Source organism: Erigeron canadensis, chromosome 8, assembly GCF_010389155.1.
Source record: "Erigeron canadensis isolate Cc75 chromosome 8, C_canadensis_v1, whole genome shotgun sequence".
Classification (NCBI taxonomy): domain Eukaryota; kingdom Viridiplantae; phylum Streptophyta; class Magnoliopsida; order Asterales; family Asteraceae; genus Erigeron; species Erigeron canadensis.
Window position 1 is genome coordinate 35,188,837 of NC_057768.1, and position 17,351 is coordinate 35,206,187.

General features: G+C 31.0%; 2 protein-coding genes and 1 non-coding gene across 3 annotated transcripts; 2 read left to right on the forward strand and 1 right to left on the reverse strand.

Annotated features, from left to right (window-relative positions):
- On the forward strand, positions 1-3,035 carry LOC122578284 (heterogeneous nuclear ribonucleoprotein 1-like). The gene is made up of 5 exons (XM_043750209.1): positions 1-303; positions 462-579; positions 797-1,079; positions 1,313-2,432; positions 2,575-3,035. Exons 3-5 carry the CDS (start codon positions 840-842, stop codon positions 2,586-2,588), a joined length of 1,374 nt encoding a protein of 457 aa, XP_043606144.1. The 5' UTR covers positions 1-303; positions 462-579; positions 797-839; the 3' UTR covers positions 2,589-3,035.
- A 1,115-nt stretch (positions 3,036-4,150) lies between these two features.
- TRNAF-GAA lies at positions 4,151-4,223 on the forward strand. The gene has a single exon. It is a non-coding gene; the product is annotated as a tRNA-Phe (tRNA).
- A 4,837-nt stretch (positions 4,224-9,060) lies between these two features.
- LOC122611095 lies at positions 9,061-11,113 on the reverse strand. Its single transcript, XM_043784060.1, has 2 exons — positions 10,966-11,113; positions 9,061-10,409 (listed from the first exon to the last, which is right to left on the reverse strand). The coding sequence occupies exon 2, from the start codon at positions 10,399-10,401 to the stop codon at positions 9,220-9,222; it is 1,182 nt and encodes a 393-aa protein (XP_043639995.1). The 5' UTR covers positions 10,402-10,409; positions 10,966-11,113; the 3' UTR covers positions 9,061-9,219.
- Between the last annotated feature and the right edge of the window lie 6,238 nt (positions 11,114-17,351).

The following is a 17,351-nucleotide window of genomic DNA, read 5'->3' on the forward strand; positions in this document are numbered from 1 at the left end:
TTTTATTTCTCTATTCATTTATATTATTCCCATAATAATCAAAATCCCATTTCATTTCATTAATATATACATGTACACATAGATAGAAGTGGAGGAATAACCAAGAAAAAAATTAAAAAAATGTGTAATAAAGTTTCAAATTTTATTAATTTATTAATTCAATTTATTTAATTATTTAAAACAAATATACTACTAATAACTATACCTTACCTTTGGTGAACAAAAACTACCCACATCTTCCCCTGTTCTAAATTTTTATGTAGATCTCTCCCACCCCTTCTTCTTCTTCATTTCCATTAAAGGGTGAGTGTATATACATACATATATATTTATGTGTCTCTCTCTATATATAAAAATTTATTTAATGACCCAATTATGTTATTGTTTAAATTTCTTCAAATTAATTTACTTTTTTGATTAATAAATTTGTTTGATCTATTTGAATTGTGAATCTTATTTAGGAATCTGGAAATCTACTCGAGATTGATGATTGTGGGATCCGATTTTCAAGATTTTAGTTCTTGATTACTATTATAGTAATCTGATCACTATTTTGTGCACGAATTTTATCAAGATAAGGTAAAAATTCAATCTTTTTTGTACATACATTTTGAATTTTTGATCTATCCAAATGGGATTTGTTAGAATTGTGTAAATTTAAGAACTTTATGATTGAATTGATATGGGGTTGATGAAATCTTTAGGATTTTGATTGAATTATGTATGCGTGTAAGATAAAGTTTTGATTTTTAATAGAATTTTGGTATTTTTGTTTGTTTGTTTGTTGGTGTTGTAGTTGAATTCAGTTGAGAATTCTACTCATTTCATGGCAATTCAACATGGGGTTGTGGAAAAGATTGAAATCGGATTTCGGTAAGCTGTTTATTGGTGGGATATCTTGGGATACCGATGAGAGTAGATTGAAAGAGTATTTTAGTAGTTATGGTGAAGTGGTGGAGGCTGTGATCATGAGGGATCGAATCACTGGCCGTGCTCGTGGATTTGGTTTTGTAGTGTTTGTTGATCCTGCTGTTGCTGAAAGAGTTGTGTTGGAGAAGCATATGATCGATGGTCGAACAGTAAGTTCATTCTGATTTTGTAACTCTAATGTATGCACTATAAAATATTTGGATGCGCATTTAGTCTTGTCGTGCATTATGATTTTTGTAAGAAATAGCTGTAAGAGAACTGATTATAACTTGCATATCTGAATATTCAAGGCACGATACGTAGTTACTTTGAAAACAATCTCACTGTACATTGTAATGGAAACAATGAAAGTTCATACGTTTTGCATAATGTCCAAATTTAGGTTGAAGCGAAGAAGGCGGTTCCTAGGGAAGACCACCATGGACTTAATCGAACCAATAATAGTATTCAAGGATCACCGGGTCCTGGAGGGCGTACAAAGAAGATATTTGTAGGTGGTTTAGCATCAACTGTTACCGAGAGTGACTTTAAGAAATACTTCGATCAATTTGGTGGAATTACAGATGTGGTGGTGATGTATGATCACAACACTCAAAGGCCAAGAGGTTTTGGTTTCATCACATTTGATTCGGAAGAAGCGGTGGAACGTGTATTACACAAGACCTTTCATGAACTCAATGGTAAAATGGTTGAGGTCAAACGGGCTGTTCCAAAAGAGTTATCACCGGGGCCCAACCGGAGCCCATTGGTTGGGTTTAACTATGGGTTAACCAGACCTAACACATTCCTTACCAGTGCCTACCCACAAGGTTACAATATGAGCCCAATTGGTGCTTATGGAGGTCGAACCGACAGTCGTTTTAGTCCAATTGCGGGCGGCCGAAATGGGTTCTCTCCATTTGGGTCATCTGGTTATGGGATGGGTATGAACCTTGAACCAGCTTTAAGCCCTGGTGCATTTGGAGGGAGCTCTAATAACATGGGTTACGGGCGAGTTTTGAGCCCATATTTTGGTGGAAATTCAAATAGGTACATTACCCCTATTGGATATAATCAAAACAGTGTGAGAAGTGACTCATTTATTGGTTCATCCACTCGAAATGTATGGGGAAATGGTGGGCTCACAAGCCCTGGTGGGTCAGGTGCGTACTTGGGTTCAGGAAGTGGCGGGTTTGGAGTTTTTGGAAATGGGCCAAACTGGGGGTCATCTCCTATATCTAGTCAAGGTGGAATGAGCTCTTCTGGATACAATAATGGAAGTATTGGATCTCTTGGGGGGCCAGAAAACAACTATGGCCTTGGACTTGGAAGAAACGGACCCAGTGTAGGTCAGGAAGCGTCTTATGGTAATTTGTACCGTGGGGGTTCAATGTATGGTGACCCTACGTGGCAGTCTTCATCTAATGAGCTAGACGGTTCTGGTCCTGGTTCATTCGGTTATGGGCTCGAGAATTCAGAAGATGTTGGAAACTATAGCATTGCAAATAGACAAACTAATAGGGGTATGTCTTTTATAATTAATTTCAAGAATGTTTGTATTGTTTGTCTATCTCAATGAATTGTGCTTTTCGATTTGAACAATATTTTGAAAACTTATCTGCATAATTTAGATAAATTAACTTGTTTCATGGTAAATAAATTCAGGGATTGCTGCATAGAAGTTTTCAAGCTTTGCATACAAGAAGGTAACTTTAGGAGGAACTGTTATTTTCGTAGATAACCCTCTTTAGTATACAACACAAGCAACATTAAAAGCAATGTGGTATGCGGATTCTTGAAAAGATATACTACAAGCTTTCAGGTTTAAAAGGGGTATTTGGTGGCAAGTTTTGATTTTTAATTGACCTTAGATTTCCGGCTGGACGACGGGTTCCACTTTTGATGTGTTGTTGTGCATCTTTTGAACGAGGGTGGTAGAAGAGTAGATCAATAATTTCTGTTTCTCTTTTGGTTTCTTCCGGTTTTTAATTTGTTCTTGTTGAGATGTTGTAATGTCTGGCAAAGTTGCCAGTACTTTTATCTTTGTTTTCTGAGAATGTACGTTCCGTTTCTGTTTGATTTACAAAGTGTGAATGATTAGAATTCGAGTTAATAATTTGACTGAATATTTCGTTTTCTTGCTTATTTCATCTGTTTTTTGAAACAGGTTCTGGTATTTGATAGAGGTGACCATATTTTTGTGCTTTCTGCATGTTGTAGCTTTATTTGATATGGGTCCATTCCAGGTTCACATGACTTTTCTTCGGTTCCTTTATTATTTGATTTCTCGGTTTTCCTTACATTGTGGTGAATTCTATGTAATTATGGGCAGGCTACAATGGCGCGCCTAAAAGGGGTTTGGTTTGGTATATGCATATATATACCATACGTAGAAAAAAAACTGAGTATTGTAACAGTTTAATGTATCCAGACGTGCACATTGACTCCATACCATAGAAAACCTTACGTTCGCCTGCTTAATCGTGGGTCCCATTAATGGATATTGGAAACATCCCCATGGGACCCGAAAAGCAGACAATCGTCTAAACTAATTATTAATTTACATCCATTCTTCATTTCCCGAGTCTGCCCATAGCCGTACTTTTACACGCCAGGTATATACCGATTGGCGATATACAACTCAACAAACAAAATGTAAAGGCTACAATACTCTCTTATCCTACATATGTAAAAATGCAACACACGATTGTGCACATGCGGTCGAGGTTTTTCTAGAAAACATCAAATGGCATAGGATTACATATACAACAATGCAAGGCTCTGGATCCATGGTACGAGACAAAATGGACATATGGTATGTGACAAAAATTTTATGGTTCATTCTAGGCAACGATATAACCATACTTTTTCCTTCGTCACATGTAATACAGAAATAAACAAAAAGTATAATCACGAATCTTATATTAACCATTTAATTTGGATGAATGAAATTCTAAAAGATAGACATGGCATGAAAAAATGTCTTAACATATCTAACACGGATTGTGGACTTATGGTTACTCCTGTATACGTGTATTTAAGCAAATCCGAATAAATGTTTGATGTACAGTTTCGCAAATGCGGGGATAGCTCAGTTGGGAGAGCGTCAGACTGAAGGTCACGTGTTCGATCCGCGTTCACCGCATATTAGTGTTTTTATTTTTATTCCCATTTTACACCCATTTCACTATCTGCCCATCTAGCTTACTATATTGAATTGAAAGCTAGTTGTTAAAATAAAGCGGGGATAGCTCAGTTGGGAGAGCGTCAGACTGAAGATCTGAAGGTCACGTGTTCGATCCACGTTCACCGCATTTTGTTTTGTATTTTTTTTTTTTACTTACAGTTTTCATCATATCACAACATTTTCAAAGCTGTTACATGCTCTTTCATGTTTCAAGTTCTGTTACCTTTAAAAGCTTTGACACCATTATATATGAATTTGAATTGACATATAGGTTGTGTAAGATGTCGGTGGCGCAATATCATTTTCTTTTTCCCCAATAACATGAGAAAGATGACGTTTATATGGAGGATACATCATACATGTTCCATTTATTCTTATGTGTCTAATTTTGTAAAAATACTAAAATCCAGAAAATGTTCACCATTAAGCCGCCTTGGATTGTTTAGTAAAACTTTTTGGTCTTTTGGGTTTGCTAAGTTTTCATGAATGGTCAATTTCAGTGTTTTAAATACTGGTACGTACCGGTCGGTATACCCGGAATACTAGATATCGAGTGGTATCCTGGTACAACTATCCCGGTATTTTGTCCGATATTTTCACTATTCAATATTGGCCGGTATTTCCGGAATGGTAATACCAGTATTTTGATTTTTTTTAAAAATTATTTTTTGATACTTTAATGTTATGCTTGTTATTTGTAAGCTTTAAAACTTATATTTTGTTATAAAATACCTATTTGGTATTATTTTTAAGTGGATTGTACTTGTATTTTAATTATTTTTATTAAATTGTAACAAGTTTTGTAGGATTTCTATAAAAATAAAAATACAAAATTAAAATACCGTGTCGGTACGTACCGGTCGGTATACCGGTAATACCGGTACCGGATACCCGACCGGTACAACTAAAATACCGGTATTCAAAACGTTGGTCAATTCCCTTACAAATATTGTTTTACGAAATCTTTGAATCATTTTAGTTACTATCATATAAAATCGAGTTAATTGCAAGATTGTTCTCTGTGGTTTGTACGTTCTAGCAATGGGGTCTCTATTCGATAATCGTTGCAATGGGGGTCCCTATTTTAAGAATTTTTTGCAAGTTTGGTCCAAATTTGACGGATCCGTTAAAGGTTGTTGTCAAGTGTGCACCTGTGGGGGTATTTATATACTTTCCACCCCACAGGGACCCCCATTGCTAAAATGAAAAAACCACAGGGACCAATCATGCAACTAATACCTTAATATATTATTTTTCTAATTTAAGAGATTGTAATATATAATTATATGTTCGTTAGGTCTCTAATAGTAAGTTTATGTGCACTTTAAAATTTTAATAATTGAAATATACCTTATATAAATAAAAAATAAATTTGAAAACCAATTTATATATAAACTTTTATTATTATATAAGCTTAAATAAATAAAAGATTGTATGTTAATAATTTAAAATTTATTAAAAAGAAAAAAACAAATCTATCTGAATAATAAATGTCATATATGATATTTTAGTTATTCATTCTCGAGTCAAATACACATAAAGTCAACAGCATTTTTTGAAATAAAATTAGATATTAAATAAATAAAATACACAGAAAGTCAACAACATTTTCTATGTATTTAACTCGAGAATAGATAACTAAAATACCATATATGACATTTATATTATTCGAATATATTTGTTTTTTTTTTAATAAATATTAAATTCCTAACATACAATCTTTTATTTATTTAATAATAACAAAGTTATATAAATCAGTTTTCTAAAACAAAAGTATTCATATAAGCTATATTTCTATTATTAAAATTTTAAAGTGCACATAAATATACTTTTAGATACTTAACGAGCAGATAATTGTATGTTACAAACTCTTAAATTAAATAAAAATAATAATATCAAGGTATTAGTTGCAAGATTGGTCCTTGTGGTTTTTCTATTTTAGCAATAAGGGTCCTTGTGGGGTGGAAAATACATAAATACCCCCCACAGGTGCACACTTGACGGCCACCTTTAACGAATCCGTTAAATTTGGACCAATTTTGCAAGAAATTCTCAAAATAGGGACCCCCATTGCAACGATTCTCGAATAGGAACCCCCTTGCTAAAACGTACAAACCACAGGGACCAATCTTGCAATTAACTCTATAAAATCCCATATAATCATATAATTTAACCGAATATCAGAATTATATACTGGATGTTATCAAATATTGTGTGTAAAAGTTATAGTTAACCCGTTTTTATTAAATAATAATATAAAAATATTAGATAAAACCAATCCTCTCAGGAGGGTTTTGGGTCATGGGAGATCTAGGTTTGAGCCTTGAGAGACCAAGGTTTATAACACTAATCGGCGTGTCGTTTGACGGATTAATAGGTTATTCTCCGACCATTTGAACGGATTAATAGGGTAACACTCCAGTGAGAACAGTCTTAAAATATGAACGGTGAGAACACTTAAAAAACATCATTTTGATGCATTAAAAGTTCATAAAACTAACATAGTGCATAACTAATTATCATTATTTAAGTGTTTAACAACACATTGATCCGTCAAAATTGAAAAAATTACGTTTTTTGCTGGATGCATCCTTTTGAAGAGTATGCATCCAAGATGGATGCACAAAACAAAAAACATGATTTTCTTGATTTTGACAGGCCAATGTGTTGTTATACACTTAAATAATGATAATTAGTTAAGCACTATGTTAGTTTTATGGACTTTTAATGCATCAAAATGATGTTTTTTAAGTGTTCTCACCGTTCTTATTTTAAAACTGTTCTTATTTGATTGTCCCCCTATATAGAATATGTGGTTGTTAGGCATCTAAGTTGGGTGAAAAACTCCTCACATACCTTTTTTTAAACTATAAAAAACATGGGGGGCCAAACATTTATTCAAAATATTAAAATATTGGTATGTGAGGGGTTTTCACCCAAATTGGGTGCATAACAGTCTCATACTCACTTTTCTCGTATATATATATAGGGTAAAGTTATTTTGAGAACCTTTTTTTTGCGAGAATCTTTGAGAACTTTTCAAATCAAGCCCAACCGATAATTGTTCTTTACATGAAAATTTTTTTTTGATTGTTTTCTGAATAACTTATGTGTAATTTTGAAGTTTATAATTGTGTGGAGCATGGATTATCATCCTTTATACAATTATGTGGAGATTTGAATTCTTGATCACATGTGCACGAATATTGCTATGATCACATGTATGCAGGTCAATCACATGTAATCATAGCAATATTCGTGCACATGTGATCAAGAACCCAAATCTCCACATAATTGTATAACAGATGATAATCCATGCCTCCACACAATTATAAAATTCAAAATTACACATAAGTTATTCAAAAAACAATCAAAAAATAATTTTGATGTAAAGAATAATCATCGGTTGGGCTTGATTTGAAAAGTTCTCAAATGTTCTCGCAAAAAAAAAAAAAGAGGAATCTCATTCCGTAGGAATGTAAACATTCCATCATTTGATGGAATCTCCATTCCTTGGGCATGGAGGAAGGAATTTCATTCCTTCTATCACTTGAATTCTTAAAAAATCAAAAACATTCCGTCAAATTTCATTCCTTCAAATTTTAATTCCTTCGAAAGATTTCATTCCTTTCAAAAATATTCTGTGAACCAAAAACGCCCTAATTCTTTTCCTATGATTATGTTCATCAAAGTCCCTTTTCCAATAGTAATGGTATAGTAATATTTATTAATAGTAAATAGTTGATATATCCGTTAAGTTGCTTTTGGTTTCTAGTACTTGACTATTATCGATAAGAAAAACAATACTTCAACATCCACCATGTTCTTTTGTCATTGCTAGTTGCCAAGTCCAATTAACATCTCCTTTGATTATTATGGTCCATTCCATTTTATCTTTTGACACTTTATTTACTGGAACAATCCAAAAGAATTAGTGGCTATAGTTATAAAAATCATATCTTTTATACATCATTTCTCACTTAATTTGGTATCATTTTCTTTGTAGATGTAAAATCATCTATGCGAAAAAGAATTTGTTTAAAAATTTTCTCTTCAGAAGTATAGCTTAAAAATTATAGCAGTAAAAAGTTTTTTTTTCCCCATATAATTTACAAAAAGTTATAAATCGACAAATACAAAAGTTATGAAAATGTCCTTTCATGGTGGTTGTTAAGTGGTAACTAATAACTACAAGAAAACCAACACATATACATGTGTCAAAAGCAACATAAAGAAAAAAGGTTTTATGACTTGATTTAATTTAAATATAATTGGATCACACATCAACACGGACTTTTAATTGATTTGAGATTATAAAAATCCACTTTAACAATGACAAATTGACAATATATGATTTATTTGTAGGCCCATGAAATTAACATATGATTGATTCACTTTACCTTATAGTTTTGTCAATGTCTCTTTGATTACATTATTATTGAGATCACAAGCAATTAAGCAACTAAGTCCCCCACTCCACCCAAAGAAACCAAAATCTTGCATCATTTAACTAATGATTATTGTGTAATGTCCTAACTTCAAAGCAACAATCTGAGTCTGCTTCGAGGGCAAACGATTATACGTAATGTTATCAATGTTGCAAGTTTTGGTACTTAAATTTTTGGCGTTCTTGTTACCATACGACTCGTGATACTACTTTACTCGTCAATCCATCTACAAGGATAGCTACTTGTTAACTCCATACATGAAAACATACGAGATTCTTGACTTTTTTGAATTAGAATGGGTTGGAACCAGATTTAAAAAATGATGTAACCAGAACCGGACTAATCTAGTACAATGGTTTTGTATGTCTGGTTTGGGACTTTTATGACCTGGACCACATGGTTTTGTATGTCCAGTTCGGTTGACAAACTGATGAGCGTATGCTTTCAATATTCACAACTTATGAAAGGAAATATCAAGATACTCCATAAAAACATAAAACATATAAGCAGCAGTTATAGATCAAGAACTAAACTCAGAATTTAAAAAACACAGAGTGACGGGTTAAAACACAAAGATCCATACTTACATACCTTGAAACAACAACAACATAAGCTAAAGCAGTGTTTTGTCATCAGTCTTCTTTATTCTAAACCCTACATTTCCCCTGTGAATCTTCAGAAGAATGCTCGACTCCCATAGAACACACGAGACTGTGTCCCATTTGGTGTCTGAATCTTCTGATCCGAACTAGGAGAGTTTCCTGACTCCGAGCCTTCCTTTTCCACATCCAATGGGAGTTTCATCTTAGCCAACGACTCAGTGAACTGTTGCATACTCTTCATATACAAATCCACAAAGTCCTGTTGCACCACTTTTTGCTCCAAATCAACATTAACTGCCACTAAAGGCTTCTTTATGGCATTCTCACTTACCGAATCACTCTCACCATCACCACCTTTTGCAGGGTTTTCTTTTAGTAGCGACTCACATTCTTGATTTGCAGATTTTGAGTCTGATTCCGTTCTTATAACAGGACCTGAAGCACAATGAGACCCATTAGTTGAGACACTTGTTGGTGGAGAGTTGGGCTTTGGGGTTTCAACTGTTTCGACGGTTTCTGAAATAGGTTGATCAACTTGATCATCGGCGTCAGATGAGACCAAACTCTCTGAGCTCAAACCAATATACTCTGTCACCATCATATGGTTTTCATTCACTAATTTGGGATCCGGAAACTCAAGTTTGTCAAATTCAGCTAACTCAGAATCATTGGCAGTTCCATCAGCCGCCGATGGTGGTGGGATAGCAATAATGTCAGGGGAGGTACCGTTGTATGACAACGACAAGTGAACGAAACCAGAAGGCGAGTGGAAAAGATCGGTGGAAGATAAAGTAAACTCCTTTTCTAACTTTCCATTCTTCATGAGAATTTCCGATAAAGGGACTAAAGCAAAACCTAACAACTGATCTTCAAGATAATTTTTCACCCTACTCAACATATAGATCTCACATTTCAGTGAAGCATCAATTGTAGGAACGTTAATTCTTAGCGTTTCATTAAAAACCGGATTTTGTCCCCCTCCATTGATGGTTTGAGTAGTAACATATTTTTCGGGGTTACTAGTGATGCAAATTTTAGCATAAACATCTTGTTTATGGTATATGCATATGTTTTGAATGTCCCTAGCTTGATGAATGCATACCTCAAGAACACCAAGAGCTGGCGCTGGTTCCGGTTCGGGCTTTTTCGTCATGAAAGCCGGGTTTTTAGTAAAAAGATCAAGATTCTGTTTCTCATGATCAGAGAAAACAGAGGAGGCCTTGAATGGCGACACAACAGATTGAGGAGATTCCATTAAAACCTGCAAAAAAGTTCAAGACTTTAAAGATAATGAAACAGCACAAATCATAGTCAATTCAATTTTGACCCAACATTAAATTACTTGGCACTAAATTTTATAGCTTGTGGACTAAAATTGAGCAAATTCATAATTCTTAACTAATTAATCATCTCTGATGAAAATTTGAGCTATATTTGATAACCTCATCCATTTACTATTTATCATAAACATATATACAAAAACAGCTTAAAAATCGAACCTGGAAAAGTTAAGCAAGAAAAACCCTGAAATCTTGATCTCAAACCTTAATTCCCAAAATCATTCAAGAATTGATTTTGTAAATAAAAACCCAAGTTTTAATTTCAATAAATAAACAAAACCCGCAACTTTAATCAACTCAAATTTCAATAAAGGTATCAACTTTACCTCAAATAACAGCTCCAAAATCCAAGATTTTAAGATGGTAAAAACAAACAGTTAAAAAGGAAGCTAAAGTATTATATACAGTACTTGTTACGAGTATAAAAAGGAAAGTATAAAGGAATGAAATATAAAAGGAAAGTTAGGTCATTTCTTGCCTTTTTTTTTTCTTCTCTGAGCACCAAAATCAAGAAAATTTGTGTTGAGTGTTTGATCCCAGGAAATCAAGTTCGAGAAGTGAGAATATATATATATTAATAAATAAAAATGTTAAAAGCTGTGGAAGATAATGTTGTTGTCTAATTGATGGGCTTTTGAAGACTCTGTGGGAAAGTATGTTTTGCACTCGTGTGTCCCCCTATTTTTATAAGTTGATGTACTCCATTTTTTAATTTTAATTACAATAATAATAATAAGGAAATGATTAAACCTCCTAATTAAATAGCCTAAAAATTCTTCTAATTACGAGATTATGACATGTGGAAAAATCAGTGGGCAAGATTAGGAAAAAAAATTAGTGAATAACACATGTCATATGATTTTAAGGTTTTAGGATGATTTTTAGGAGAACATGTAGGAGGATTGATCATTTCCATAATAATAAAAAAAAAGTGAGTATGAGGCTGTTATGCACCCAATTTGGATGAAAAACCCCTCACATACTAATATTTTAATATTTTGAATAAATGTTTGGAGCCCCATGATATTTATGGTTTAAAAAAGATATGTAAGAGGTTTTTCACTCAACTTAGGGGTCTAACAGCCTCATATTTCTTTCCCCTAATAATAATAATAATAATCATGCAAGCATGATTATATGTTCATTTATCTATTTATTATTTGAAATGGATCCTTTAAAAAAAATTAATAATTCTTCTAATTATTTTTTTTAACACCAACTACTTATTTCTAAATTATATGTATATTTGGGACAAAACTCAAAACTTTCAAAAATCCTCCAATAGTCCGTCCCTACAAATGTGAAATGCGAGACTAGAATCTTGGTATTTAAGGATATTGGAAAAAAATTGTTTAAGAAAAAAAAGTTTTTAACCTAGTCACAACTTGATATGTAACAACGAGATGGGTATCCGCGCAATGGAGCGGTGATGGCGGTAACGGGTGGTGCTAGTGGCGGTGGTGGTAACGATATGGTTATTAATCTAAAAGTAATTGACGTTAATGATAGTGTAGTTATTTTATGGTTAAGAGATATATCTTTTGTAAATAACTTTATTAAGAATATTATAGAGATATTAGGTGAAAATATTTATATTAATTAATAACATAGATAGATAGTTTGGATAAATATAGGTGTAAAATATTTTAGGGATATATTAGGTAGATTTAGTGTGTGAGTTAAAAATGTGTTGAAAATTAATGGTATTTTGGGTATTTTAAAGATAGAAAATTGAAAAGAGGAAAAAGTAGTTTGTTTATCAGTATAGTATAGATAAAAAAAGATGCAGTGATATATAATTGTAAGTATTCCTTTTATTTATTTTCACATGTATAAAGGAGTGCATTTAATTTTGATATCTAAATATCTCCTGTAAGGTATATAATTAAGAATAAATTTTTTTATATTTCTTGTCATTACTCATTTTGTATATTGAAACCTCATATTGACATCGAAAAGCATTCAAATAACGGAAGTAAATCATTCAATAGCAATATTTACACAAATTTTTTCACATGTAAGAAACATTATTATTCAAAATCAAAATGCACGAACTTACACATGTGAAAGTCAATATTTAGAAAAATATTACCACATCACTTTTTTAAAAAGAAAGACATCACATTTAAGAAGTTGTCATCGTTTTTAATTTAAAATGTTATTTGTGAAGTTCTGATTGGATGAAAAACCTTCTTTCCTCTCTTTTTAATTTAAGTTACTTTCTTATTTGATCTCTATATATATAATATTTAATAAGACAAAATTTTATATTTGATTTCTACCTTTTTTACATAAAATAACTTTCGTGACTTTATGATAAATTTTGAAGTGACATATATAGGACTATATTATATGATTACGATATTGTTTTAAAACCAAATAACTAATATATTATGTATAAATAGGCTTAAATAATATGCCTAATCATTCCGGATATTGATATATCATCTTCATCATTTTTTAATTTTTTATTATTATTTTAGCTATGTGTCTGTTATATCTGGTTAGATACATCTTAGAAGCTTATTTTGTAGACATATTAAACATTTTTATTTTACATAAATGTAATTCTTCTAGTTTTTTATATACACAATAACATATTATTGGGTTATCAAAATCCAAAAGTTGTTTGTGATAAAATTAGTTTTTTTTACTTTAAGTAAAGCCCCCCATAAATACGCATGTGATGACGAGGGTGGAGAGTCCAATCAGGTGAGTGCAACCACAACATATGCAGCCTAGGACAATGGGTGCCACGCTCTTTGTTTTTGTGCTCGTTTTAATTAAGTTTACCCCAACACACATTTAAAGTTTATCATTGTCGGTAGAATGTTCCTACTTCATTTTGCGTAAAACAAGTTTTTGCTATCCATAAATTATAAGCTTTTAAACTGAATCAGACTCAATTTTTGGATTGTCTAGTTGGATGATTAAAAGTATTTTAACTTTAACTCGACTATAAAAGTTTCACCACATAAATTCAATTTTGACACATGTAACAATTCAGAAGTTTGCTTAACTTAAATTAATAACTAATTAATAGATAACATAATAGTAAACAAAATATAAAAGAACAACAACAACACCACAATCTATATAAGTCTAATCATATGCATATTAATTAAACAATGAATACATGATCGATATTACAACTTTACTTACAAACGTCTAAATGTAAATTACAAATGTTAAGTTTAGACACACAAAACTTAACACAATATTACACCAAATGTAAACTTGAAAGCACTAACTTTCAGGTGGACAAACATACAAATTTGTGAGACAATGGGTTGTCTTATATAGCAGAAGAGATAAGGCAACATCATTGAGATCTTGATATTGACATAATGGTGTTTGTCGATATCTCATTGGTCCAAAAGTACTTGCAACATATGCCTTTTGTTTTCTTTCATGTTTTCTTTAGCATATCGGGTATGAAAGAAAACATTTTTTTTCTAACCATACAGTTGTAACCACCACCATGTAAATCTTGTCTTTTTCTTGTTTGAATTCTTCCCGCCTTTGACAAACAACGTGGACTAGAATGAATAGTTGGCAAAGAGTTACTAGACTCGCTGATGGTTCGCCGATGACCCACATCAGCAACCAAGTCTTCATCAACGAATCCTTGACTTAACAATCTCCCTTGTTCATTAAGGAGACTGGGTGAGTCCATTTTACATAGAAATATAGATACAATATAAGAACTATTTTAAGAAAATAAAAGTCTTACATATTTCTTGTTGGAAATTCTTTTCAGATATTGTCAACAATATTGTTATTATTAGTATATTTTAACAATTTATATATATATATATATATATATATATATATATATATATATATTCAATGATAAATTATTATAACAATATTTCTCAAATAGTTACACATAATTGCCTCTTATGATTTAGTACATCTAAAATCTACTACACTCTTTAAAAATATAAACGATGCAGATTGGAAGCGATCAAATGACTTAAAAACGTAATGACTAATCAAAGACTATAAAAACGAATCAAAAGGTTCAAAAACATTGTTCCTATTTCAATAATAAAAAAAACTCTCAAAACATTTAACCTAAAATCCCATTTTATAGATGGGAATGATAACAAGTAAACCATAGAATCTAGGAAACTAAATCAAATAATTAAACAAGGAAACTAAATCAGATAAACTAAGAAACACACAAAAAAAAATATATTGACAACATATTGATACTCCTGCATCATAAACATCATATACAAGCAACCTACATGGTATATATATATATATATTGGTATATAACATTTATTTTAAAAATATACATGTGTACCTGTGCAAACAAAAATTACTAGTGGGTTCGTTTATAGAATACCGTAAATGCTTTCTGAGAAAAACTAATTTATTACCCGCGTAATACGCGAGAAACATATATAATTAATGACGTGTTAATTAAATTTTTCTAATATCATAAGTTGACAAATATTTAACTGGGTAAGAATTAAACCACTAAAAAACATGAAGATACATTGGTGATCGTTTAGATTCCGGTTAACAGTGACTAGACAGTTGAAAAATGGATACATCATCTATTAAAGGTCTCATAAAGTAAGGTTTTCATTTCTTTTGATGTCTGCATTGTCATTGTACTTGTGCTTTAACGTTTTGCTCGAATAATATAGTTATACACTAAAATTACTAAGTAGTTTATTTATCAATCTATATATCGCATGTTGTGTTAACGTAACTTAAAATTATGCATCATATCATTGCAATTTTCATACAATTATTTTTTCTAATATATAATTGCGATATCTTACTATAGACTTCATATTTATTTTTTAGTTCTTTACTAAGAAGACCGGGTTTACATCCGGTCCAGTTCCAAAAACATTGATTTAATAAAAATGTTATATGATAAGATCCTATACTTTAATAAGAGCGTATTACATTAGAAAACAAAATGTTACCGTAAAAAAATTTAAAATCAATTTTAAAGATAAAAAATGATGTAAAATATAAAAATATTAATTTTCATAATTATATCATTAAAAACATTAATTATTGATGTCTACAAACTTAAATAAGGGATAATAATAATTAAAATTTAATAAAATTAAATTAAATCAAAAAAGTTAAATAAAATATATGACATTATCATTTGATTTAATGACTCTAGATTAAAGAAAAACTTCATCTAATGATCCATATTTCTCCAATTATGAATTAAGGTTTCTCTTTTATATATATTTAGAGATATGAACTTTTTTGTATTCAAATATAGTTTTTGTAAAACTAAAAGTTATTAATGAAAACATAAAATTTAATTTTTTAATTTATAATTGCACTTTGAAAAGTTCATTTTGTGTACTTTTCTATAGATTTTTTCTTTTAGAAATAGAACTCTGTGTTTTCTGATTTGATACTTAGCATATTTTTTAGATTTTCAAAGTTTTTCTAGAACTATATCCTTTCTTATTATTTTAGGATACAAATAATGTTTTCTATAACTAAATATCCCAATCAATCCAAATATTTTTTATTTTCCCCCTTTCCATCAAACAAATTATGTACCCTTTTGAGAAAGCCATAAGAGAAGGCACATGGGATACCAAATTAAGTGGCAAATGTTGGAACCTTTTGGAGTTTTAGGGGTGATTGGTAGGATATATTTGGGGGTGAGGAATGGGTAAGATAATCATTAATAATGATTGATTAAGAAAAAAGTGGGTAATCAATACTAGAAGTAGGTAGTGACCCATTATACAATAATTTGGGGGGAATGACTATTAATACCTCACTCCTTCTCTCACATCCCATTATTATTATTATTATTATTATTATTATTATTATTTATTATTATTATATAATATGTTTTATTATGATAATATTCCTTCCTCGTTACCTTTCCCTTACCCTTACCCGTTCCCCTTTTTGAACCAAGCACCCCTTACCCTGTGTTCTTGAGTTTTTTAATGGGAAGAAAGGAAAGGAATAAAAAAGATTTTAAGATAAATTGTGTTCTTGAGTATTTTTTAAGGGAAAAAGAGAAATGAAAAGAAATGAAATGAATGCACTTTTTAATTGATTTTGTTAAACAAATCTTCTTCTCAAATATGGGATGATTTGAAATGATAAAAATTATACCCATTCTTTTCCATTCTCATCTCTTCAACTCTTTTCTTTTCCTTTAAAAAGAAGGTACAGAACACAATGTTTATCTTCCTCTCACTTTTCAGATGATTTGAAAGGATTCAATATCCTTCTAATCTCATTTATCACTTCCTTTCTTTTAATAAGGAACTCAAAAATATAGCATTAGTCTTTGAAATAAAACAATAAGGCCAAAATCATTGGTCCTTGCCAAGTTTAATAGATTGAAATAAAGTAATTAGGAATTCAAATGATTAAGGTAAGGATTTTAGTAACTTCAATAATGGGGATAATTATGTGTTAAAGTTCCATATGTTATTAAAAAAAAGGTTAGTATTCTCTTATGGAAAATGCTAAACAAAGTCCTTAAGATTTCACTTAACGTGCATAAAAAATTGTACATTTTCATATTAAAAACCCACTCCCTAAATTTTATGGTAAATATATAACTAATTAATGCATCTTAACGAAAGTCCTTTTCTTATTTATAATGAGCTTTCTTCTTGTGAAGAGTGAAAATATCAGGTAAGCTAATAGGCCGTTAGTGATCCTAATTCAACGTTAAATGGACAAATGTAATAACTAATTATAATATTTATTTGGAATTTGAAATCATAATCCCTCCAAATTAAACTTTGACAAATAGGTCATATCTTGTATATTTTAGTAATCCTTTATAGTTTACCCTTCTTTTTTTTCTCTCAAGTTGACAATTTGGGTCCAAGAATGACAT

What these genes read in the sequence shown, in the direction of transcription:
- LOC122578284 (XM_043750209.1), top strand. Translation starts at nt 840, where the DNA reads ATGGGGTTGTGGAAAAGATTGAAATCGGATTTCGGTAAGCTGTTTATT. An exon ending in ATATGATCGATGGTCGAACA is followed by an intron (nt 1,080 to 1,312) that starts GTAAGTTCATTC and finishes GTCCAAATTTAG; the next exon opens with GTTGAAGCGAAGAAGGCGGT.
- LOC122611095 (XM_043784060.1), bottom strand. Translation starts at nt 10,401, where the DNA reads ATGGAATCTCCTCAATCTGTTGTGTCGCCATTCAAGGCCTCCTCTGTT.